We start from the raw sequence: 26,847 nt of genomic DNA, 5'->3' as shown, positions 1-26,847 counted from the left end.
TCATCAAATCAAAACAAATTGCCAGAGAACACGCTGCCACGGTATCGCTTTGTGCTGGGAGGGGAAAAAACTAAACAATGTTGAAATCTCAATCAAAATCTGTGCGTATGGATTTGTCATCGCTCCACTTGGGAACATGCGACTCTTGTTTCTTAACAAGAGCTTAAGTGAACCGACGGCGGCTCGAAAGGGAACAAAAGCCGTCAGATTCTGAAACTAGTGGGCCTGCTATTCCAAACCCATTTGCACAATGAAAACATGTAAGCCACCGATTTGCAAGCTGATAACGGGGCCTGTCATGTGGTCGCTTTCGCTATTATAGAACCACTCAAATTTTAACAAACTATGGCGAATCACAACTCTATGATCAGGAGAAGAGCCACTCAGATAAGTGCGCATTCAATGGCAAATCATTCTACAGTAGCGATACAGTCATGGCTAAAAATGTTTTTAGCCATGACTGTGTTGTCTATATGCTGTATATATATATTTGTCTAAAAAAGATTATTCTCATTATTCTATTATTTAGTACGTAGAAATAATGTTGGTAATCCTAATTTACCTCAAACAGAACAGGTTCAGTCTGATTTCATGTCAAACAGTCAAGTCTGTCTTTTTGTACAATTATGGCTAAAAACATTTGTATGTATTCCGTTACTCCCCGAGCCTGTTCATATAGTACTAGCTTTATGACTTGAGTGATTCCGGGGCATACGATAAACGATGCATACTTCAGCTGACGCGGAGGACGTGCCAAAGCAACTAGTGGAGCCTTAACCTGAAGCACTGGGATGGGGGAGCACATTAGCAACACTGAGAACATCCAGGAACACACGTGTGGACGTGGACTGATTACTGAAGTGGGTTTTCTCTCGAATAAATAATAAAATGCTCTTGAATGTAAAAATAACCGAAAAAGAATCATCTGGCAAAGGCCAAAAACATACTTTGAAGTCTAAGTACTAAGGAGACGAGCCGTAAAATGCCGAAACGCATCGCAAAATCAATTGGGTTTTTATTGTTTGTTTTTTAAAATAGCCTCTAAAGTCTGGGTTTCCTTTAGGTCTGTTATACAGTACATGCACATTATATTGTTTAGATATGCTAGTGAACGTCTCCCAGGAGATTTGTCCCGAAAACCGGATGGAAGTTTCTCTCCGTCTGTGTGAGATTTTCTCTCGGTGTTTAACGCAGCATCGATTGACTTGTCGGCTTCATTTAGACAGCTTGCTTTTTCCACCCTTACAACTGTAGATCATTCGATAGCTGTCAATAGTCGCTCCCCTGACTGAACACACAGCCTGCGGACGAGTGAGGAGCGCCTCTCTTAATCAGACATACTGTACCTTAAGAAGCCTGTGGCGGAAAACCAGTTTTAATTGTAGCTGGGATGTTGTCTGCTTTGCGACTCCCACGTGTAATGTTATAGACGCCGACGTGGGCATTCAGAGCGCCGCAGTGCAGCGAGCGAGCGCGGTGCGCGCATACAAATCAAACTTCATTGAAATCAACATTACAGTATGAGATGCTCCGTCCTTCACATCAAAACAAACCATTTGCGCAGCCATCATTGCAACGCACGTCATTAAGAGAGCAGGAATGTCGATTGGGGTTTGGCAGCGGCCTGAAAGTAAATGACGTGATGGCAGGCATCACGAGCAGTTTATTTCTGACAGCTGCAAATGGAAGCGAGATAAGTATCATTATAGACAGGGGCTGATAAACAGTGACATCATGGTGTTTTTGACTACTTAAGCAGTGTCAGGGATTTTTCTGTGCATGATAGAATCAAATGACAATCATGGGAGCAGCAATATGAGCTCAACTTTCAGGATGAAGTATCCATTAGCCAAATTGGCTTGTACCCGAACTTGTAAATGCAATTATTCCACGACTTATCGTGTTTGTGATCACGCTCCTCGTAACGTGTTTTAGCACATCCAGGTGTCCCCTTTTTTTTTTTCTTTTCTTTTCTTTTCGAGACACAGTGACTCAGCACGACCGCTTGATGTACCCGTTTGTACTAATCTTGCTTCCCATAGGACAAAAGGCTTTTTTTGTTTTGTTTTGTTTTGGCTCAAAGTTTGCCAAAATTACACAACTGTCTTACCTGCTGAATACGTGTGGATTCTTTGTGCTTTGACTCCACCTACAGCTCCCACAGAGCACCACATACAGAACAGTCTAGTCCACTGATTGAGGCCTGTTGCCACCAAGCAGGTTCATTTTGGTACTAGGATATCAAGTCTTTACGATATATCGAAGAAAAATAAAATGGAGCAAAACAAAGAGCCGGTTGGGGCTACCAAAGACAATTTTGTGTGTCCCCCAAAAAAAAAAAAAAAGGAGATAACGATTTGGATTTAGCAGAGCCGAGGTGCAACAGAGTGGTTTCATTTGTACGTAGACTTGCAAACAGGTTGCATCCAAAAGTGGAAACACAACAAACCCAAGAGTGTGTGAAGGTACAACGCCGTTTAATATTTTACACAGCATCGCTCCGTTATCGTTGCAAAGACGAACACCTTGACCCTGATATTATTAGTATTTATATTTTGTTCAATATTTTTCAAATAAGTGAGAAAACATTTGTTTCCATGAGTTTATTTCTCACATGTCATTTTAACTTCAACACTGGGATATTTATACCGAGTATATGACAGCCTCATTTTGGACTACACTACACTAAAGTACAGTTTTTTAAATTTGATTCATTTGCGGGGGCGCATTGTATATTTTTTGGGCAGCATTATGTTGTGACGTAGCAGTCATAAAATGACATACAACAACTAATAACACGTTGCGGTGCATTATTTAGTGTATGACTTCTGTGCCGGTTCTATTTGGGACTGCCGTTCCAAACCGTGCCGTGCGAGCTGAAAGGTTTCACTCGGTGGAAACATGGCTTTCGACCCAAGTGGTTACAAGCTCGACTGCTCACGCTCCGAAACCAAACCGGACGTAAAAGCTCTAAACGACATACCGTGTCGAAAGTAAAGCAGCGGTGCGTCGTGTCATGTTTTGTTTGTAGACTCATAAGTGACCCGTCAATATTGCTAGCAGGACGTTGACAATATTTTGTGTCCATGACACGGGCCACTTGAGCCGACGCTCCGCAGACAACATGACAGCGCGCTCACTTCACCTCTCCGCGACAGAAGGATGGTGGTGACGAGGTGTATTTGAACCGCTCGCCGGGGCCTTTGGGAGCAAAGCAAGAGAGGTCCCCTGCAGTTTCTGACTCTGCCGCAGCGTTCAAGGAGGGTCAAACTGGAGGCCACTGGAGGTGTTTGCAGACACTTCAATGTGTTTTTTGTCTCATTTGAAAAGTTTGTTTGTCGTGCTGTGCGATACTGCAAGATTTGGTATTGGCTCAATACCATGTACTGTAAATACCGGGTCAGTATCGCTGATGCTTTTTAATAATTAAGGTTGATGCATCGTGAAATTGATCAATCTGAATACATTTTTATGGCCTTGAAGTGTTTTGTGCCTTTCATCCTTGGGAGTATGAATTAGTTAAAACCCAGGGATAAGGATACAAGTTTTGGTTCACTTGCTAGAGAGTAAATATACTGTAGCAAGTAGACAGTGTCCCTTTTCCAGTTAAGACAAAAATATATTCATAGAAAATCAAATCTTAGCTGTATTGTAATCATACGGTCATTTAAATAACACATTTGTGTGCTATAAAATGTATTGCATCAAGGTCTAAACTTCATTGACACTTTGAGTTGGCTCAAGTAACAAACGGCCAGTGGCACATTGAAATTCATATGTAATATCTCATGCTGAGGATGACTGAAATATTGACCTGGATGTCGTCTGCCGGACTGAAAGGCCTCGTCGTACAGTTGTACCGGTCAACTCGGCCTCTTGTTTGGGGGGTCTGGTTTTTTTTTGGGCCAGTGATTTTTCGGAAATGTTTAACGCGTTTAAGTCGGCTAATTTGACAAAACAGCAGCAGTGCATACAGGAGAAAAACATCAAATAAAGTATGGATCTCATATCGACCAATATCAACACCAACATCAGAATGGATATTATCGCTATTTGGATCAATTCGCCCAGCACTACACTACGGCTTTGCTTCCGCGTAGGTCCGCACGTTAGCATCCGCGTACGCCATTGGCCGTATATCCACTGAGGAAAGCGATGCAGTGGCTTGCGTTCTGGGTGCCCACCTGTGCTGTTGCTATTTAGGATGAACCTCAACGATTGTGTCGTGGCCACCATTTTGAGGATGGTTGTGTCTAATGTTTGACATTTAACTATGTTGCATATTGATGAACACGCCGAAAAATATTCCCCACTGCATTTATTAGATCCCCAGCTAATGAAATATGAACACAGCCTCAGCTGCGGTTTTGTTTTGTTTGTTTCTCCATTAAAGTTACAGAAATAGCCTGTGCTTTTGGCATTGTCAGAGAGAAGCAGAGCAAAACACAAAGAATGGAGAAGGTTCCGGCGGGTCCCAGGCTGCTTTAAGTCTTTTCCTGATCCCCTCGGAGCTTCCTGCTAAGCTCAAATGTCGGCTTCAGATCTCAGCTTCACCTCCGGTGTTCAGAAAATGCCGTTCAGGTGTCAGCGCTCGCTACGTGCAGTCAGTCTAGTGGGAAGGCGGTTGCCGCTGCAGAAATACCACGGCATTATAAAATATAGAAGTACTTATGCTAAATCAAGATTCTTCTTGCATTAATCTCGTCTCTTTGTGACAGGCCTTTTATTATTATTATTATTATTATTATTATTATTATTATTGTTATTACTATGCATTCCCCCTCCTCTCCCTGCCTCTTCTACTAGAGAACTTATGTGACGGTCGTTTCTGGAAATTCCTCCCGAGTCATTTAGTGATCTTCCGCGGTGCTCGGGAGAACTCGACGAATGGCTGTGTGTTCTGGCCTCAATCAATCTGGGTTCCGTTTGAGCCACGTGTTAATCCGCAGAGCTCAAGCCCGGTGCCAGGAGCCAGGAGCCCTCTCCGTGTCGAACAGGAGCGGGCGTGCTAAGACCGTCCAAAAACTTGGGTTTTTGTCGAAGGCCCGGGAAAAGTTGTGACACACACAGGAGAGGGCAAAACGTCCCTTTGCGCTTTTGCCGCGGCAGCTGTGGGCAGCAGATGCTCGGAGGTTACGGGCGCATCCCTTTAGGGACGTCGCGGCTTTGCCCTCCGGGGTGTGCATACATAACGCTCTCTGCAAAGGAAGCACGCTTGAAGGCTTCGTGCCACAGTGAGGACAATTGTTTGTTTTTCTGCTCCCTTGCTCCCCCTGCAGTTGTCACACTCGTAGGCCACTGTGGTTGCTAGAAATAAACAGCAGCGAGCATGCATTTGGTCATTAGCTGGCTCAGGTGAATCTGGTCCGATATTGGACAGACGTTCAACACTGAGCAACCTTTTCTTCTGCAAAATGTTGTGTCATTCTTCCATAATTCATTTAGTTGGAAAAATATGCCCACTATTTTATGAAGTTTTAGCTCAACCAGCAAAGACATCCAGTGGTGCCCAAAGAAGATAAGCCAATTGAATTTGCATGCTAAACACGGACAGAGCTTGTCTGCACGTAGTGCACAATACCCGAATTTACATTTTGGAACTGTTTCGTTAATGTTACACAATATGAATGAACAGAAATAGAGTGTGCCGAACTGTCGTACTATGTTTTAAAGAATAGTTTAACATTCTTAACTGTCGTACATGTAAATCAAGGTGGAGCGTTTCAGAAAGTGCCAAGGGGGACTCCCTAAAGGCAAGGCAACCCTATGCATTCCGCTTTTTAACATTCCTAATTGCTATATAATTGTAAAAGGGGAAAAGAAAAAAAAAAAAAGAAGAAGATTCTCTAAAATAAAACAGATTTTGGGTGTCCATTCCAATCTTTTTCTGTGATTGTTTTCATCTTTTTGGTTGCTTAAACCACATCGAAGTTGAGCTGCAACAAATGAGACCACTCGCTACAGTACTGCTGTCACAAGTCGCATTTCTGTTTCTAAGTTCCATTTAAGTCCTTCGTTGGTGCAATCACGGGTGCTCTTCTGTGGTTGCGTCACACCGAAAAAGCAAAATGCTGACAGTTAATCCTTTAGACCGGGGGTCACCTTAATGGTGCCCACGGGCACAAGTTCGCCCCCGAGGCTCACATGAAGAGCCCGCAGGCCTGTTCTAAAAATAGCTCACCGGTTATGGGACATTGTGAATTGCAAGGAATGTTGCTGACGTGCTCATTTGAAAATGTCAACATTTGCAGGGATTTATTTTTAAAAATAATATTATTATTACCACTCGTAAAAAAAAAAAAAAAAAATAAAGTATTTTAGGCATTATTATTGTAATAAATGTACTACTGTTCAATATATAATCTCCTGGATAATATATTTAGTATCGACTGATGAAAATGTTTGCAATTGCAAACGTTCATTGCTTTCTCTCCAGTACATGGCCAATAGCCTTCAGTAAAAGTCTGAAATTGCATCCCTAATGAGTTCATATGAACATGAGCAGAAACGCTGGAACTATTTTGAGGCTGAGGTTCAGGGCTGTCACCTCTCGGTTTACTTTCTCCGTCACAAGCGGAACGTATCCCAGACGCCTTCACTGTTCATTACCATCAGTTTAGTGGGGCCCGCGTGGGCAGCAGCTAGTCTGCAGCACGCAGTGTTACACATTTCCCTCTTCCGCTAAATATTAGTCAGGAGCTCTGTTGAGTTTGCTCATTGCTGGAAATAACGCTATGAAAAGAAAAAAAAGGTATAAAATGAGTAGGGACAAAAGACAGGCATGAGTATGAGTGAGTAAATGCAAGAAGAAATCATCTGTTAAAATTCATTAGCCAAGCTTCTCTGAACACAAAATGACAAGACATTAAATATGTATTATTTATGAAATGTCTGCGCTCTCTGAAAAGGCTGTCTAGTGCTGTTAATTACTCAGCCGTTGGTTCAGAAAAGATTATTTCAAATGGAAAGTGAAAGCAAGGCAAGGCAGCAAAAAGAGCTGTTAGTTTATATCACGCGGTTTTTAAATGACATTGGTGGAAATGGAAAAGCTAATTACGGGAGCCCGACAATACAATGCTAATTTGAGAAGCAGCGTGTCAGGTTTATTGACATCTTCTGTCGGGTTGATGTGGTTTGATGGCCACCGAGGGATCTGACTGGCACTGCGACAAAGGCGGAGGAGTGAGCGCCTTCCTCGTAGAAATGAGCAGAGCTGTTTGATAGTCACAAGCAAACATGCGCAGGTGAGCCTCGGCACAAACCCATCAACTCTGCGTGCCAATAATCATTTACACCGGCGTTGCGCGACCTTTTTATTGAGCCAAGGCATCCATTATATTTTTTTAAAAAAGAATATGGATAGGAAAAATGATGATGATCTCATCTTAATTTACTCATAAATTGACTTGGTGTTAAATCCGCGGCCTCTTAATTGAACACCAAGCTGATATTGTCGCGGGAAGCCATGATTTATTCTGTTAAATGAATGGCAACAGGTTTATTTGACCATATGCCATCTCATGCCCTTTAAAGTGAGTTTTTCTCAATTCATTATACAGAATAATTGCTGAAAATATGCGCATAGACTGAGAACCATCTAGTACTCAATTGCGGGGATAGAGTATGAAGCTGTTTTTCACTATTTGGATTTTCCTGATGCACTTGGGGCGTGGCTAAATGATGGCCCGTTTACGCACCTCGGACCCGGCGTGAGTCGCCCCTCCCTCACGATTGAAGAACTTGAGCACCTTCCCTCGCGTGCAATTTGCTAGCTAGCACTTTGCTAGCTAGCTATGCCCGCACCACAAAAATGCATCTTCCCTTCGGATAGCCAACTGGCGCTGCCGCTTTAGAGCGCCTCGTTGTCGGCCATGAGTGCATGCACATCACACAGAGAAAAGATGGTTGAGCGAGGAGGGGGGAATTTTCTTTTTGACATTTGACATTTAAGCCATTGATTATTTGTTTTATGTGTTTATTTGCGCTAGCTGTCTTTTGTCTTTCGCACTTAGTCACTAATGTTATCTTACCCTCAGGTTCCTCTTGGTTATAATTTGTCTCCTTGCCGTGGCCAGTAGCCACACGCCGAGACGTAAATACAGGAGACCATTGTTCCCCTCCGTTGTTGTTTGTTGCTAGCTTATCTTCTTCCGACTGATGCATTCAGTGTGGTGTCGTTTCCCTCAAAATGGATTTTGAGATTTTGAAGTTTTGAAGTGGAAAACAAACCCCGACAAACCAAAGCGAAAAGAAAAGTGCCATATGTGCAGTTGCACACCACTGTAAACTGCAACCACAATAATAATCCACCCATTGTCTATGGCGCTTGTCTTCATTATGGTGGTGGGTGAACTGGAGCTTATCCCAGCTGACTTCTGGCCTGGTCGCCAGCCAATTGCGGCGCAGACGGAGACAAAAAAAAAAACCTTCACACTCGCATTCAAATCTATGGACACACTTCAATTAGCCAAATGTGTGTTTTTGGGATGTGGGAGGAAGCTTAAGTATAGAAGAGAAACTCTTCACAGCAGCAATCACTACTCCAGTGTGCTGCCGTAATGATAATCGTATTTTTAAATCTCTCAAACGGTGGCCATCAAAACGGGAGCATGAATGTCTTTGTACAGGATGAATGTTTCTTGCTACTCTTGGACGGGATGTGATTGTGCAGGTGTACCCAGTGGCACCGGTGAGTGTATATCAATCACAGTTGGTGCATTAATATTCCTCAGATGGATTAGTCATGCACACCAAGAAAACAAATGTGTGGTCAAAATGTAACTTTCCGATGACTTTGCAATCAGCGCTGATTGCGGCGGCATATGACAAAATTACAAGTAGAGGTTGTGGTGCCAGTGTTAAGAGGCCCGTCAATCAGTTTGGAGAGTACAGCAGCTCCTAATGGGCTGCTGATGCTGCCTTCGGAACACACTGGTGAAGTCAACTTGCTGAAGTCCTTAGGGGAAAGCGGTGGTTGTATACGGTGTTATATTTTATCATCAGCGTGATTAGTTTCGTGTTCCAACTAGCGAGGGACCAAAAGGGCCGCAGTGCTTTCAAGGTTGATGATTCCTCCTTAAAGGCAGTCACCTGGCAAAGTGGCAAGCAGTGCAGGACATTTATCCACTTGGAGAGCGCCACCCTGATGATGTCGGAAACAGATGACTGCAGGACCACCACCCGCCCACCCCACCGGCGCCTAACAGCTAGTTTTGGTTGCTGAGGGTAGGAGGGGAATATGGTAGAGGGGTTGTGGAGGCGAGATAATTATCAGTATAAATGAAGCCCTGTGAATGATTCGCACTGCTGGGTCCCCTGATCTAGTCTCCAAGGCAACCTCGGCACGCTCATTTGTTTTGTAGATGAGTAATTACATCCAATTAGTGGCCACTGAAAAAAAAGGAGCCTAAGAAAGGCCCATTGTTCTGGATAGATTGTGTGAATATTAATAATGGGACGGTCCACGGCTCCCTGATATGATTGGTGATACTTATGCAGCTGTGGGGACAATCTGCCCGGTCTCGTCCTGCATAACGGATCAGATAGCCGCTGATGAAAATATATGGCTCTGAGAATGGGCCGGCATGTTTGTGCATGAGTGTCTGAGAAGCACTTTTTGTCCAGCAGCCTGTAGACGGCCAATAAAACACTGCTTAGTCCTTGCTCACTGCAACTACAGATGCTGCATCGTCTCCAAATATTTTGGTTTTAATGGGCTTCATCGTTTAGAAATGATTTCTTTTTCTTTCTTTTTTTCAATTATTTATTGGAAAGTGATTGGTTTTTTTTTTTATTGAGGATATATAGAGTAACGGTCAAAAGTTTGGAAACACTTTGTCATTCAATAGCATGAGAAAGTATATCCAAACATTTGACTGATACATATTAGTGGTTTAGCTGATTAGTCAAGTAGTCGACGAGTCAACTATTCTGCCTCGTGTCGATGTTTAAATTATAAAATAAATCGCTTTTTGGCATCGATCTCGTCTTCCGATCGCACAATTGACTTTTGATTCGACCGTCTGCTGTCGCCAACAAGGCGACATAGCCTCCGTACAGCTATCCAAATAAGGTTGTGAATGAGAATAGCCGTTAGCGATGCTAGCTTCGGCTATTCCGAATCTTGAAATATTCATGCGCAAAGCGAAGCTCCATCTTTGTGGGCAAAATGTTAATGTCCAATCACGCGCGGACAACAACTGTATGTTAACGGGAACTTTTTTCATCTTAGAAGTTGTACGACCAACATTACGTTGGTGCATTAGTGTCGCTTTACGGCAATGTGTGGTAACACTTGTACTATGATACAAGCGTGTGCAAATATTTTACCAAGAATGAGACCTGGAGCTGAAAAAATATCAATGACATCATCGATTAATCGACTTCGACTCAACTTTTATCACATTATAGTCGAGTGCAACAAATATTTAGACATTCAACACCTAACATAGCTTCATGAGATACTTTGTCACTGTGAATTTCTAATAGTAGTATGTCATCAAACTTGTTTTGTGATTTAAAGTATGTTTCAGTATGTAGTTTACAGAAGTCTTTAGCCACCACTTTTTTGTGTCTTGTTTTAATGTCCTTTTTCACAGCAGTCATTTTGACAAAACAGTATGTTGTAGGACAGTTTTGGGACAGGACAGGATAGGACAGGATAGGACAGGACAGGACAGGATTGCTCAAAAATGACAAAGCCAATTGCACATTGGTTGTACACACCGGTAGCTCGTCCAGCGTTTCGATCTCCCGCTGTCAGTGATTTAACTCCCACTATCGGTGATTTGAATCAATACAAGTTGGATCTGCCCGACTCAAGGGCCAAAGTTTTAGCCGTAGTAAGTCTGCATCAGTAACAACGAACAATGTATGAAGAGGAACTTTGCACACGTGTGCATGTGAAAAGAAGAATGCTTTGGGACATATTTGCCATTCCATACGTAATCCCACTAACGCAGTTTGTTCTATTGTCAAATATTTTCACCCTCCATTAAAATGACTCCATCGATCCCGTTTCCCCTCATTAGCAAGGCCAATCAATTTTCAGTGACATTTTTTTCTAAGTGAACTAAATGTAATGATTGGCTCTTGAGCTTTGTTCAATGTGTCAGGCATTATGCGACGAACGTGGGAAGCCCGCTGCATTCGGATCCTATAATTTGACGAGTGGGCCGACAGCCCACAAGTGGCGAGATCAGAGTGCTAGAAAGCACTGGCGGGAGAAACATGGCTGCTGCTCGCGTTCCATTTGGCACAAGTGGACTTTATCATTCCGAGTGGGTAGAGGTGAAGTGGCTTCCGATGGCTGCTTGCTCCGCGGGCCAAATAAAAACACAAACACACGGCGACGGCGGGGGAGGTCGAGGGCGGCGACGGAAGAAGTCGGTGTCACCGGGCTGAGTCCCTCCTGAGTAGATTAAAGCTGCTATCTAAAAAAGAGGCGTGAGGAGGACGTTTGCTTTAATTGCCCTCTTTCCATGAGCAGCTTGTCTCCGATTAAGAGGACATGCAATAAATGTCAGCACGACTTACTGCTGAATGACATTTTCTAAACTGTTGATAATCCGCCATCTGTGTCGGGGGGAGCGTTATTAGGAGGAGGGGGACGTGTTTGGATCACATTGGGAAACGCGCAGCATCAGTCAACACCGATGTATTTGTATCTCATTCACATACGCGCCTTATCATCTCTCGCTCGCTGGTCAAAGAGGAGCCATTAAATTAATTATCGATCGGTGCGCTTTGTGTTTCTTTCATTCAGGCTTCCTTCAGGTATGTCAACAGAGAATTGTCCCTTCGAAATGAGAACGTATTGACCTGCGTTTTAATGATTGCTCAGTTTCATCTCACTTCGTAATGATTGCACACACACAAAAACGCGCGCGCAACCTTGGTCAATTCTGCAAGGGAAAAAAAAAACAATAAATAAAAAAATAAATGTCAGGGCTACAAGAGGAATAATTGTGGCGACGTTTAGGATGCGGCTGAGCGTGTCAAACGTGGGTGGGGGGGATTTACAAACACTGAAGGAGAAGCCGCTCGACAATCTGGACATTGACTTTGACATTGACAAAGTTGAATTTCCACAATGATGGAGTCCCCTCCCCCTCCCCACCTTTACTGTATCTCCCAGGCCTCCCCGATTATGGGTTTTACTCCGCGCCCGGTGACCAAAGGGGGGGGCCCTGCTCCTTTGCTGACTATGGCTCCCTGGGGCCCCAGGCGGCTCAGATGCTGCACAGTGAGCATGCCACCTCCGCCTGCAACTCCCCCCTCCAGCACCTACACAGCCCGGATCAGTTTAAGAACCCAGGTTTGTATATGCGTATCTATCTTACCCTTTTTTTTTTTCGGACTTTTCACTTTGATTCATGACATTACTCCATGCAGATGGCAGATCTTTCACTTTCTTTGTTTTTTTTTTTGTTTGTTTTTTTCCTCCTGCTCTTGTCAATATAGAAATACCCCCTATCCCATTTAAAAAAAAAAAAAAAAAAAAAGGCAAAATCAATCTGTCTTGCTGAGAAAGTGCATGTTGCCCTCTTTTTTTGAAAACTTTACTTAGATTGTCTGTTTCTTTGAGACGTTGTATTGCAGCTTGCATACCAGGGCCTGACACAGAATGTTATTCACCACTTGCATGTGAGCCGTGCGACTACTGATGACGTCGTAAATGACACTTGGCTCTTCAGCACACTTCAGATTTATCTGAAAGGGGGGGGGGGGATGTTGTATTTCTTTCAAGTGATTTGAATTGCTGATCTGTATTGGTGATTAAGGTTTGAGCAGTAAGTTCGCAGCATTATGCAAGACGTTTTTCACAAATTTAATTGTGACTTTTTAAAATACACATTCACATTAAGTCAACAGCAAAGTGACATTTCACTGTGCAGGTCACAGGTGTCGAACTGAAGGCCCGGGGATCACATCTGGCACACCACAACATTTTATGTGGCCCATGAAAGCAAATAGTTTCCTTTATGTTCCTTGCGAAATAGATTTTTTTCCTTTCATTCTGGCAGAAGCTTTTTACCAAATTTGCTCCTTTTAACAGATATTACAATCTTTTTTTTTTTTTTTTTTTTTTTTTTTTTTTTTTACCAAAGCCCTTCTTAACATAAATTGAACAATTGTATCTTAGTTGTCATGATTTTCAATGACTTCTGATTACAAATTCAATTTGTTGTTTAAAGAAAAAAAAATAATCTGATACCAATCAAATGCTGGGCCAATTGTGTACATGCAACATTACACATTTATATGATTATCATATCATATGTCATATCAGCCCTCTGACAAAAAGGAGCTGGATGCACCTGGTCAGTGTGTAAATATGTTGTAGAATTTAGCCCCTTTGAGGGAGCATATTTTCAGATATCAAACACTAGTTATGCAATTCTAGCCTACTTTATTGATCAATTTGCCTGTTGTCACTGGCATGACCACTCACGAGTACCTTTCGTTCTAAGTAAAGGGAGTGGGATTTAGTGGAATGCTGTGTCTCATTGGAGGTGACAGTGTTGACCTACACGTGGTGCTTAGCTGCCACGTCTCTCGGGACTCATATGCACTTGCTCGCCTTGTTACTCAAAGCCAAAGACTCAAAGCTGTGACTTCACCTTCACGAGGAGAAGGGAAAGGATGAAGAAAGCCGAGGAGGGAAGTGTGGCCTTCTCAGACTGGAGGACAAGTCCAAACCTTCCTTGAATAGCACGTTTGGCCAGCGGGTAGATGTTGGCATTTACGCCAGCCGCTCGGTACGAAATGTAGCTCAGCAAACAGTAGAAACGCACAGACGGGCTGTATGGAGTCAAGTCCGCAGATGCGATGGGAGTTCTGAACCTGTGCTGCGTCATATAATACAGAACACGCGTTATCACAGCATCCTTTGCTCCCGACGGACCTTTTTTTTTTTTTTTCTTTTTTCCTCAATTTCCATGCGTGAGCTATTCTTGCAACTGCGCAGCAGGATGCAGATTACTCACACCGAATGCACACATTGTATGTACTGTATGTAATTGTCTACACCGAGTTACGTGGCTTTATAGGAGAGCAGAGCAGAATAGGAAAGGGCTTCATAAGGACAAAAAAAAAAAAACGCTCTGTGGAATGTGTATCTCCTTTTTCAGCCTTGCTTGCACCAGAGCAGGCAATCAACGTAGCTTGATCACATCAAAACACGTTTTATACTCACTATGCGTGTCTTAAAACATGAAATTCAGTTCGCATTTGATGCACTTTAATTAGTTGAAATATATGTGTTTCCATTTTTTTTATTATTACCTGGTTAGCTGCTTGGAAATTATTTACATTATGTTATGTTATTTTATGACCTATTTGGAATTATTTTGTGAATCTTTTTGGTGGAATGTAGTCCAGTTTGTGCAAAATATAGCGTTTAAGCGATATAAAATATGTTCACTTGTTACTGAGTAGTGAGTAATTAAAGAAGATAATATATCACTAGTACTCATTTTTAGATAGATCCTTTTTTGGGGAAATCACGAGCAATCAGTATATGTCGCTCTAATGATAAGAAATAATAAGAATGGGATTTAATGTTTAGTATCCTCTTGGTTCTGTCCTGTTTGCCGTAGACAGAACACATGCAGTCTTTGCATTATCCATATTAACCATATGAGATGGCAGCCCACTGGGTTGTTTGCAGACAAGATAATGGCACGAGCAGCTCGAGCCGTTGAAAGCGCTTGCACTTAATCAGAAGCAATTTGGAGTGTATTTAGTTGTATTGCTTACACTGAGAATGGAGGTTCAATGTTAACATTATTTTCTACACTGTTAAATGGTATTTTCCTGACGCATGCACAGATTCCGCGGAGTTCCTGCGTAGAAGATCAAGGTTCTTTCGGTGGGGTTTCTTTTTTTTTTGAAAGCAGCTTTTTGCCACCTAAGTGTGGGGGCTTGACAACGGGGCATGTGGAGCTGAAAGCAGAGGAGAGCGCTGTGAAGACGTTCACATTTTCCTCTCTCCTCGGCTGTCTTTCAACCCCCACCGCCCCCCACCCATCCCTCCTTAAGTCCCGCTGTTATGAGCCTTTAGTATTCGTCTGGATTGTCAAAAGACTTTTCAGTCGTCTCAGTTGCTCTTACTCGCAGGGAAAAGGTGGGAAAGTCATGTACGTTTTTTTTGGGGGGGTTTTTTTTTTTTGGTCCCCTGAGTTTGGACCCGCAAATGAACGCGGGTCAAGCTTTTATATTTCCCCCGATGCCTACCTTCGCTTGTCTAATGCACGTTTTGGCCGTGAAGTTACTGCAGAGGACTGACAAGTTGACACACGGCTCCAAGTGTTTTCAGAAGTAATGGCCATGTTTATGAAGTGGGTTCTTGTCGTGATAGGTCGTACAATAAAACAGAGGCAATAAACGCTGCTGCTCAAATGGGGGGGGGGGGGGGGGCTATCCGATGGCGTGCGTCACTCTCCTTGTTGACGAGTATTCCTTCTCATTATGCATGTTAGCATTTTTACACTGCAACCGTACTTGAACTTGCTAAGCATGCTGCGAGTTTCTAGCAGTGTGTTTGCTTTGTGTCGCGCATGATTCTAAGTGGATGTCAATGATACAACACAGCATGTCGCGCTAACAAGAATAGAATGTCATACTGGATTACCTCTTCATTTGATGTCAATTGAAACGAAATCAGAAAATCCGGCACCAGTTGGCTGTCATGCGTTTCTCAAGAATCCAGTGATGAGTTCTATTAGCGGACTGGAGCGTAAGCGGTACACCGTTGATTGTAAGGTGTTTCTGAGCTGCTCTGCTCCACGTTGTGTTTGCATGCAGGCGCCAACCCGTCAAGGCCCGGCGCTTTCCACAGCACCAACAGCCCGGGGCCCGTTGCCGACATTTACGGACCCGGCAGCCAGGATTCAGCTGTGGGCAACTTCATCAGCGCCGCCAGCCCGCAGCCCGGTTCCGGGTTCGGCCCCAGCATCACCGTGAGTCGGCGATCTTTGCCTATGTCTCTGTGCACCTTGGCCTCGGTTGCATTGGAAAGTCCACTAATTTTACTCACATTGTGTTGCAAACTAGTCATTTATCTCAGTAAGGCGGCGTTCATGGACTTTTATTGAAAAAGTGCCCTTACTTGAATCCACTCGAGTGGCAATTCAGTAACCTGTGTTGCCATCAGGGCAAACCTAATCTTAGTTTTTAAAGTTATTTGTGTCAAATGCTAATGTTTATTTCCCTCAGCAGTAGCACCAATTACCTCACTTCACCCTATGCTTCACCCAAATTCTTTTTTTTTTAAATGTATGTTAAGGCTGTCCCAAGCCTTGGGTTCACCTCGCCGCCAAGCAGTTTTCGTCTCCATCGGTGTCCTTGTCCAATTGGCGCTGCTTGACACACTTCCTGTTTCACTGACCGGTTAAAAATGGAAGACGAGCAGGGCTGTTCGAGATTACGATAACAAAGATAGATTATGACAATAGATGACTCTGGCCCTGAATGTCTACTTTCAGCTGACTATATTTTGGTTAGCCAAAAAGAGAAGCGCCCAGCCCAGCGGTAATGGGCTGAATTTTCTTTCACTCAAATACGTGAATTGTCGTTAACAAGACAATCATATCAAAAAGCTTGTTGGAGATTTGACATCAGATTTTAAAAGTCACTTTTCAACATCCATCCACACCATCTGTTTTTTAATAGTGCTTGTCCTCCTTAGGGACTCTCCGCAATCTGATTTTGGCCGCAGTGGACTATGCCCTAAACTGATCGCCAGCCAATCACAGAGACACTTTTGAATCAATAATCTTACTTTCTATTTGACATTTGACCATACAAACAATAAATACCTACATTTATTTTTTTTCGTCCTAGATATGATAAATCAAACAAATCGGGACAGCGTGGCTTAGACAGAAAAACAGGCCACAATGTCTTGGAAAAATACAAAGCCGGCTGAAGTCCTGCAAATCCTGCATGATTTCAAAATTAGGGCCCAGTTCCAAAAAGTGGACTCTCAATTTGACTAACTCACTAACTAACTAGGAGCAATTTGAAGCGAGGCCTACAGGCTACCAAAGTAGTCGGTGACTTGTATTTATTGTGTGTCTAGAAGGCCCTTACACGATTGGTGCTCCTCAAGCCGCTGAGCCAGTAAATGGGCCGGCCCCCTGTCACGCTCGCCTCCGAAAACGGCTGTCAACGCGGACGCTCAGCGAACTCTTTGTTTTGCTTGGCGCTTCTCCTCTCTTGGACCTCTCTGAATATTTCATCTGGGTTTTATGGCCCGAGCATGGCGAAGCATGGCCGAGCTGCTGGAATGGCGCTCGGCTTGTTGGGGCATGTTTTTAATAGTTCGACGCAATTAAACTGACTAGGGGAGAAGAGGCTATGCAAATAACACCTGCTTTGTGGGAATAAAAAGTCATTAGCATATGGGTGGAGGTGGGATAATGAAGAGCCTATTAGTCCTGTGGCAAACTTTATAGTACACATCATTAAACTGAATCCAAATAAGCAGAAAGGGCTGGTTGGCTGTATGACCGTATGTTACAACCGTCGATTTAGGTTTGTATGAGACCATGTCTCCTGATTTGCATTGAAACAAGTACAAATCATGAATTTACGATATCCAAACAAAAAGAGAAGCCCCGTTTTTTTTGTGTGATACACTTCCAAAGCAAAACCTCTTTTGAATTGTTTTAGGTCCGCTGGCTATCAGCCATAATCAGCTGGCATCAGTTTAGGGAGCAAAATATTTGTCAGGAAAGATCGGGCTGGCTCGTTTTCAAGGCAGATTAACCAGCAGTGAATTCACCAACGGAAATGAAGCGTTTGTATTCGTTTCCATTTGTTGCTTCAGTGGATAATATTTAGCATGTCGTTTCAAAGTCGGCAGGTTTTTGGTGTTTAATCATTTTTTTCGAATGGCGGCAACAGTTCGAAAGAATTGATTTGTTTTTTTGTTTTTTTAGTCCCGGGTTCCCTCTATGGTACTCAAATACATTTGACAGTGGGTCATCAAATGAATACAAACTTTGTCGGAAGCTAAAGAAGCCAAGTCCATCTCTGTACGTGCGTTACACTGAGATGATGCTTTCTTGTACCGCTTGTCATCTGTAGCGCAAGGTATAACATTATTTGGAAAAAATTCAATTGAATTATTCCGGCTCACCTCTGACCCTAATGAGGTCCAAGCAGTATCAAAAGCGGATGGATAATCATTTGGGGTTTTTTGAATAGCGACGTTAGCACAGACGCTACACAGCCGGCATCCTGGCTGGTCGATCAATATAATAAACCGCTACAGTCGGTGATCCGCGGTTGCCATAGCAATGTTGCCGTTGCTACTTATGACAAGCCAATCAGAATGGCTTTGATGACTTTTAGAGCTAAAATCACGACATGTATTTTTGCCTTGAAGCATTTCTGTTACCAAATACAATGGAAGCTGAGATGTCAGCGTCCCCGGTGGATTTTCCCAATACGCCAGCGTTATTAAATCATCTCGTCACAATCGGGCAGCAAAGCGGAATGCTGATGGGGGCCTCGTCATCAGCGTCGCACGCCACTTCCGAGTCACGCTCCGTTGCTTTTATTAATCCCTTTAGCCACTATCAAAATAGCGCCCGCGAAGAAGCCGTAATGATTTCAACTGTTTTTATATGCAAGACAATTAGAACGCAATTAGTTGATTGAGGCGATAGCAGCGGCTAATCACAGCTGAAAGGGTTGCTCCTTTCTTTGCTTGTGATTTCCACCAACCTGTCAGCAGCCACTCTGACGCCAGCCTGATTAGCTGAGCGCCATCGTCGTCTTATTCTGGGATGTTTATGATCTCGCCATGCGCTCATATATCTAATCACTAGAGTGTGCGTGTGTGCATGTGCATATGAGTTTTTTTTTTACATAATGTATCTATTAGATTAGATGGTGTTTTTGTAACATGCTTGATTTGGGAGAGCGTGCATTTTCTCCTTTGTAATAATAATAATACAATTATATCCAAATAACCTAATAATACAGGGTGTTTCCCCCAAAAATAAAAATGGCATTATTTCTACTAATAAAATACTTTGACTCATTCACTTCGGTGAATGTGTATATTCCCCAACCGAGGTATATATTCGGCAAGTAGGTTTTTTTCGTGGGTTGAAGAGGACAAATTTGAGTTTGTAAAGCACTGTAATGACGAACGGATCCCTGTAGATGGCGACCCTTGCATCGCTTTGGATTTGAGACCAGTACAGCTTTTGAGTAGAAGATAAAGATTGGGAGAGCGGGGGGGGGGGGGGTCTCGGCTTGTGACTTCGCGTCATGTCAGGCACCTCGCAGTCGAACAGAGTTCGTGTATGTTTGTGGCATAAAGAGAATATGCGCTGCTGTCAGTCGTAGAAAGTGTGCGTCACCGTGGTGAGAAAAGATCAAACAGTTCACGGGGTCAGAGAGTCCACTCTTTCTTTTGGTAGGTTGGGTGCTTATATTGTCCAAAACATAATATGCTGCAGGTGTTAAAAATGTACAAAAAATTCAAACCTTTTGATAAATGTTTTGTTTTGTAACATGAAGCCGATTTTAATTATGTTTGCCGATGACATGTTGTTGCTCAGATAGTCATATTTTAAATGTTTGGGTGGGGGAACCCCCGTTATATATATTGTAGAGTAAGCGAGGGTTGTCGAAGTGCAATGATCCAACTGAATCTCAATTGAAACCTTGGAGCTGAAAAAGATGATATGATACTGACTTTTCTTTCCTTGAAATGCATACTGACAACGGCACTAACTGTACACTTTTAGGGCCCCTTGATTGCGACAGCTTTTACAAATGGATACCATTGAGCAGGTGGCCCGCTTGCCATCTCATCAGAGGTATTGCATTTTATTTACTGTGCATTTTATCAGTCTTCTCTTTACTTTTGTGTCCACCGCATCCGTCGTCGCCCTCCTCGACATAACCGAGCAGCAGCGGGTGAAGCCTGAGTGCGACTGAGTTTCCGCAGTAGCACCGAGACGTACGCTTCAGTTCACTTTGGGACAGGTTTCATTTTGACGGCACTTTTTCCATTCAGTTTTAGTCATCGTCTTAGATTTAGTCATCTACGTGTTTTTCCTTTTACTCTACTCCATTTGATTCATCTATTTCTACCGCAAACTACATTGAACATATAAAGTCTAAAGGGTGAGGTATCTTTAAAGTCCTCTTTTTATGAAATTATAATAAAGTTTCAATTTATGGACAAATTGGGGTTACGTTGCCGATTTGGGAAGAAAACTCTGCCGTAAACCCACAGATTACTCAAACACAACTCCAAAGTCAACTACAGGATCAACCTAAAAACTTTTGCAGGTAAATTTGATGTGACCTTCTCTAAACTTTTGAATGAACAGTACTGGTTTTTTGTTGTTGTTGTTGTTTTTAAGGAGCTGAGTGACAAAATTCATAATAGGGGAGTCCACTTCTGTACTTTTCCTGGTTTAATAAGAATTGCTATTTAAACTGTCCTCTTCATCCTTCTGTTGGCATTTTGCCATCGTGAGACCACGGCGACAACGAACAATTGATGCACAGTAGCTCGCCAATGCAAGGCTTCAAACAGGAAGTGGCCAGAGTGATGAGCTTAGAGTCTCATCAGAAGGTTGCAACGGAGAGACTGGAGGAGTCACAGAAAGGCATAGAAGTGGACATCCTTGAAAATGGAAAAAAAAAGACAATTCAGCTCCTCGTGAGAGAACAGCAAGTTGTGCCAAAAGTACTGGAATTGGACGTATGCATTCAAAGTTTGAACATACACTAACCTGAATGTAAAAAGTAAATAAAGTACTGTAGCGGGCTGAAGTGTACTCCTCGGTGGGAACGAGGCTACCAAATCTCAACTGTCGTGTCCCAGTAAGGATCACATCCTATCGTTTGGATCATATCGTACGAGTCCCGTGGCTTCATGAGTCCGACACTCAAACTGCACTCCAGCTCCGCCGAGTTGCTTTCGTCATCCGATTGTGAACATTGATATCAGAATCTCACCTTCCATAACAGAAATAGACTAATGGGTGATGTGAAAATACTTGTAATGCACCATTTGCAGCACGTGCACATATCGCCTTGCATGGAGGCTTGTTGGTCGTCACCTTCATGTTCTTCTTTGGTCTTTTCCCCACGTTTGCACTCGATTGACTGCCTCTCTCGCCGTGCTCTCCTCTCTCCGGCGGCCCAGGAAAGACGGGACCAAGTTTCTAATTGGCTTTGTGTGCAGGTGGCGCTACTGAGGCACAGCGGACAGGCTCAAAAGAGCGAGCAAGTGGTAACCGTGTGAAGAAGAAGAAAAGAAACTGTTGAGTCATCTCAGAAAAAGAACCACTGCTGTACTATATTCCAAACCTCCTATAACGTCAGCGCCTGGTTTGGTTCGATGTTTCACATCTCTTTTCAACCTGCCTCTTTTCTTTTTATGTGCTTTGGTTGCTCTGTCAGTTTAGTTCCACACAACGTTTGTGTCATTTCGGGTTGTTTTTTTTGTTTTGTTTGTTTGTTTGTTTTCTTTTTCTGCCCTTTAAACTGCGGGCGACATGGCAAAAAAAAGAAATCAGCTTTTAATGTCTTCATCTTTAGTAGCTTGAAGGAGAAATGAAGCATTCAGGCCCAACACACACACACACACACACACACACACAAAACAAGAAAGTCGCTGTGCAAGATTCTTAGATTTGAAAAAAATAATCATCAATTTTAGGGCAAATCGGAGACGAGGGTAACAAAGTGATCATTCTTAATAGCGCTTTTATTTCTTGTGATGTCTCATTGTTAACCATGATGACCTATTTTTGGGCAATACAAAGAGGACTCCAATATTTTTATGGTCCTTTTTTTTTTATAAGTGTTGTTTTTCTTGTTTAGAAATATATAAATATGCTATAATAAATTTCATATAACAACATTGTGAGTTCAAACTTGCGAAAAAGAAATGTAGCTGTACATATTATTCCAGTCACTGCATATAACCAACTCAGTGAGAGAATAGCATATTTTTGTGATGGTGTGTCAAAGAACATGTTATAGCGTGTGAATAGAAGAAAAAGCTGTAAACACTTATGATTCTGATTATGATTCTTTTTTTTTTTTTTTTTCCTCCCCCCTGCTGAAAGACAGTAACAACCCTGAGACCAACACACACTTGTTGCTCTGTAAATAGTCAAAGCGCAATCGTTTTACAAAGTGTCGAACCAGCAAACTTACAAATGGTTTGGGAAGTCAGTCAAGTTTTATGACATTTAAAAGAAGAAGAAAAATAACAACAACCAAAAGATCCGAATTGGTATCTTTTGTTACGATGTTAAAATGAAGAGGGGGAAAAAAAAAAAAAAAAAAAAAAGATGATTTTAATCCAAAGCACACTGTACTTTTAGATTGCATTTTGTGCATATGCGGACACTTTTGTACTCTACTCGGTTTTCTCTTATTGTTTGTATCATCCTGCTCCTTCCCAAATTCTTTTTGGGGGAAAAAAAAAAACAATGTATGGGCTCTGTGCACGAGCCCGCTTCGTTTTGAGTTTCTTGGAATGAATTAGGAAAGTTTTTTTTTTGATACCATACCTCAGCCTTGTGAATTCTGTTGTGGAATCACCGGCAGGTTTAATTTATTCTCACGTAAATGAAAACACTGAATGATTTAAATAGATCTATTTAAAAAAAAAAAAAAAAAAATATTTGAAAAATTGAAAAAAAGACAGTTAGAGAAGAAGACGAAATCATTGCACTGTGAGTAGTGACGTACAGGCCATTTCCTATTTGCACATTTACATGTTGGCTTTTTAAAAGGCGGCCCTGTGCTTTGGGATTAGCGTGAAGGATTTTTTTTTGGGGGGGGGGGGATTCATGTATTCTAAAATAGAAAAAAAAAACACCTCCGAATTGCGAGGTGACTTAACAGCTTGCTAAATATTAGTAGACATGTTTGACCTTTGCTTTGCTTTTATTAGACCCATGACTCATCTGAACGTATTTATTCGGGGTCACACACTGAATTACTCGCTATCAAATCACAAACATTTCACTAATAATAATGAATAATAATAATAATAATGATGATGATGATGATACGCTCCCAGAGTGTCGTCGGCTATTTCAAGGTCATCTGGCGGAGCGGATGGTGTGCATTCTGCTGCATAATAATTATGTACTGTGTTTTTGTTTGTTTGTTTGTTTGTTTTTATTTTTGGTTATGTTCCACCCACTTGCATTTCCAAACAACCAGGTAAAGAAATATGCTGGATCCTTTTAAAGTCAAAGGTATGGAGTTGTGATCAAGTAATAATTTAAAGGAGAGAAGGAAAAAAAAAAACAACCTGTAATGTTCACATGTAAAAGAAAATAGAAAACTATCACAAAAAAAAAAAAAGATGCTTCTTTGCTGATTTCCAGTTCAATTTTGTTGTGGTTTCTATATGAATAATAATTGTACTATACTATTAAAATGTACTGTGCATCCATTGCTTTTCTCTCTTTCCATCCTCGGAAGATCTTTTGTTACTCATTCAAGTATTTCATGGGTGTGTAAAGAAATAACTTGTAAACACAGTGCTGTCTTTGCTCCCAGTCTAGTGCTTCATTGTTGTTCTCCCTCTGCTCTACCGCTCCTTCCTCCTCCTCCTCCTCCCTCCCTTCCTTCCTTCTTCCCTGGCCTCCTCCTCTAAGTACAAGTAGATGTTCTATAGAACTCATTAATATGATAGATGTAGTGACTGTAGTAGACTTAGGACCAGTCAAGATATACACTAGACCTTTCTCTCGGTGACCATGTTAGTCTCACATCTTCAAACTTGGACGTTTTAGTTCTTCTTTTTTTGTTTTCTTCTTCTTCTTCTTCTGTTGGCGTCACCTCTCTCGCGTGGTTTCAGCGAACCAAAGCTCTCGTGGATGGACGATAGAGAGAAACACTTGCTGGGAGGTGGAACCGTACACAAGGCATTATTTGGCTATCCCACCCTTGAATGTTTTTAAAGGGGTGTGCCATACTACCTTAAATGCTAACGCTAGATATGCAAAACATGTATATTCTTCGATTTGCTTTGGCGGAGGGATACATGCTGTCATCGTGTTCAGTGTAGACATTCAAGTGGTAGTCGAGTCATTTCTATCGAATGTGTGCGCACGTCATCGCTGACTCTTTGAAAAGGAGTGTTACACAATTGTGTTATTTATGCAACTACTTGAGATTTCAATGATTGAAGTCCTATTTCAATTCAACCGCAGTCATTTGAAAACAATTTGAATCGAGTGTTGGAAACATTCTTTGCTGTAAAGGAAAAAACCGACACCAGCTCGAGCCGGCGACCACGTGACCGTGAATACGAAAAAGAAATGTTGCTAAGCGTTTTGTCGACTTTCTATTATCACCGCGAGGGCTTCAAAATGAAATATTGTCATATCGTAATTCCTCAAATAGTGACAATGTTCAGTATTTGTACTCGACTGCCGCGAGTACCGAACACTTACTTGCGAGAAGGCCTTGCTTCTTTTGTTGTTGGGTCCTTTCAATAGCGCCGGCGGAAGTAACGCTTGCCCACCAAAGGTTCTGCGCTGTCACACATGATTTAAAAAAAAAAGAAGAAGAAGAAGCTAAAAAGCGCTTTTTGCACTAGCTGCAACGATGTACGACCACACCGACGTGCATTTAGTTTCGTTACATTTTTTGAACCCAACATCTCTGATATTGTAGTAGTTTATACAAATCAAAAGTGCAATTGAAAGAATACCATAGGATGGTATTATACTAGATAATATAATCTCCTCACATCACTGTACTGTCACGTTTTGCTTCTTTAATGTCACTGGCCAGTTGTCGCTCTATTTACACACCTCGCAGTTTGTTTGTTTTTTTTTCCCCAGCAATGTTGACCAAATCAATGTTTAGTGTGCTGGAAAGACGGCAATAGTAAAGGTAATTCCCCATCAGGCCGTTTTTATTTCTACGCGTAGGCCGCTATTTGAGGAAATACGCCACTTGATCTTCTCAAGACTGCTATTCGGCAAGTAAGCGTAACCTTACAGCAAATCACGGGGACGGCGTTTGCCTCGCGCGACGGAAACATTCGCGCTGACTTTAAACATGTCAAACATCATCAAATGATGACGGAGTGAACGAACTCAAGACATTTAAACCTATTTTTGCTATTTAGCCTTCAATCCAACAGGGTAAGAGAGAAAGTGTTCCTTCGAGTTATTTTCACTTTAGTCTATATCGCCGCTCGTTTTGCTTAGAAAAGAAATGACATTCGCACCACGTTCGAATGAAGCCACCTGACCAGAACACAAAAAAACTTGAACTTTCTTTGCCGCCAATGGCCTCCGTAGCGTATAGCGAGCGTAGTGATGCAGTAGCTTGGACTTTAAGGTAGCATGGCTCTGTGGCTCTCATTTCATTTGATCGCAAACTGACAGCGCTTTGCAGCTGATGAATGTTACTCATTGTAGTCAACTTATCTTCTCCGTTCAGGGAGAGGGGAGGGGGACTCGGTTTAAGAAAAAAAAAAAAAATGAAAAAGAAAAAAAAAAAAGAGGTCCACCTGGAAGGTGTTGACGTTTGTGTACTACCGTATCCATTGAAACTTGAATCTCGAGGCAAGTGCTAGGCAATGGCCACACTTCACTTAGCTCGCTGACTTTTCTGTCATCTTGTCTGCAGCAGCAGCTCCAATTCCGCTCTTGAATGTTCTCCATCGTCGCCCCCCCCGCCCTTATCGCCTTCCATCCTCTGTGAAGGAGTGAACTCCCATCACAGTGACCACAAAGTTAGCCCTGTCTTCTTTTTTCTTCGGAAGCACTAGTCACACGCTCAACATAAAAGCTTTCAAGATGGCAGAAAAGAGAAGCGTGTTTAGAGTCAATTTCCAGTTGAAAGCATCACCACCTCCCATGCAATAGACATATATTTACAAGTATATGCGTGTCTTCATTAGGTAGGAGCCGTCTGCAGCTTTCTGCTCATGTAGTAGGGCCGTCCTTGTCACTGTTCCATTGTTGGAGTCCATCCCAGGTGCATTACGGGACATATTTCTCGCATCGCTCTCGGGCCATTCCTAACACTTGCCCCCCTTTTTCCGTTTTTTATTCCGTTAACCGACTTTTTATGGCGAGAGACGGACAGACGGACTCGACTGACCTGATCTGAAAGCATCTTTCAGGTTACCATATAGGCTTGCTTAAGCCCCGTTGTAAAATATATGGAAAATAATAATGGATGGATGGATGGGGGTCTCTCACATATCAAATGTGGAAAGTCTAATTTTATATTTGTATTTTCAAATAATAATATTGACCAAAAAAAATTGTCTGTGAAAGGTTTCCATCCTCTACTGTGGTCCAGAAATTGATGTCTGTCTGGAAAATAAATACAATAAACTGAATTGTTATATGACTTGTTTTTGTTTTGTTTTCCAATATAAGTTCTAGTTTGTTTGCCACCTATCTGCCTGATCCAAATTATTCGGTGTTTGTACATTGCAATTCATTGTTCAATCCACACTGAGTCACTCATACACGTCACATAAGTTGCAGAGTTAAGAAGCATTGAAAGAAAGAAATCAAAGTTGTTTTTATTGCCGCAGTCCAACAACAGCCAAACAAGTGATGCTGCGGAAATCTGCTTCCCCCTAGCGGACATACTCGGTACTGAGTAAGTACAGCAGTGAAAAAAGCCGATCAACCCAATCCAGTTTTCTCCTCATCAGCATCATCGTGAAGAGCATCAGCTAGGGCTCGCTGACTAAATGGCTGGGGATGGAAGAAGAGCATGAAAAAACACGAGGAAGCACACACACATACATGAGTTGAGGATTAATAACGGGTGAAAGTCAGTCATTCCAATTTGATCATCAAT

The 26,847-nt window shown here is 42.3% G+C and overlaps 1 protein-coding gene across 12 annotated transcripts in view; it reads left to right on the top strand.

The window, feature by feature from the left end:
• LOC133467751 (RNA-binding protein Musashi homolog 2) overlaps positions 1-26,385 on the top strand; it is a 215,191-nt gene extending 188,806 nt beyond the window's left edge. For 3 of the 12 annotated variants that reach the window (XM_061752970.1, XM_061752968.1, XM_061752964.1), the window contains 3 exons: positions 12,137-12,316; positions 15,808-15,962; positions 21,224-26,385. In XM_061752970.1, the coding sequence (XP_061608954.1) occupies positions 12,137-12,316; positions 15,808-15,962; positions 21,224-21,283 (395 nt within the window). In that variant the 3' untranslated portion in view covers positions 21,284-26,385. The other 9 variants (XM_061752975.1, XM_061752973.1, XM_061752971.1 and 6 more) reach the window with 5 other exon arrangements.
• The last annotated feature ends 462 nt before the right edge of the window (positions 26,386-26,847 follow it).

The sequence above is a fragment of the Phyllopteryx taeniolatus genome, chromosome 17 (genome assembly GCF_024500385.1).
Source record: "Phyllopteryx taeniolatus isolate TA_2022b chromosome 17, UOR_Ptae_1.2, whole genome shotgun sequence".
NCBI classification, from domain to species: domain Eukaryota; kingdom Metazoa; phylum Chordata; class Actinopteri; order Syngnathiformes; family Syngnathidae; genus Phyllopteryx; species Phyllopteryx taeniolatus.
This window is presented reverse-complemented; position numbering and strand designations above follow the sequence as displayed.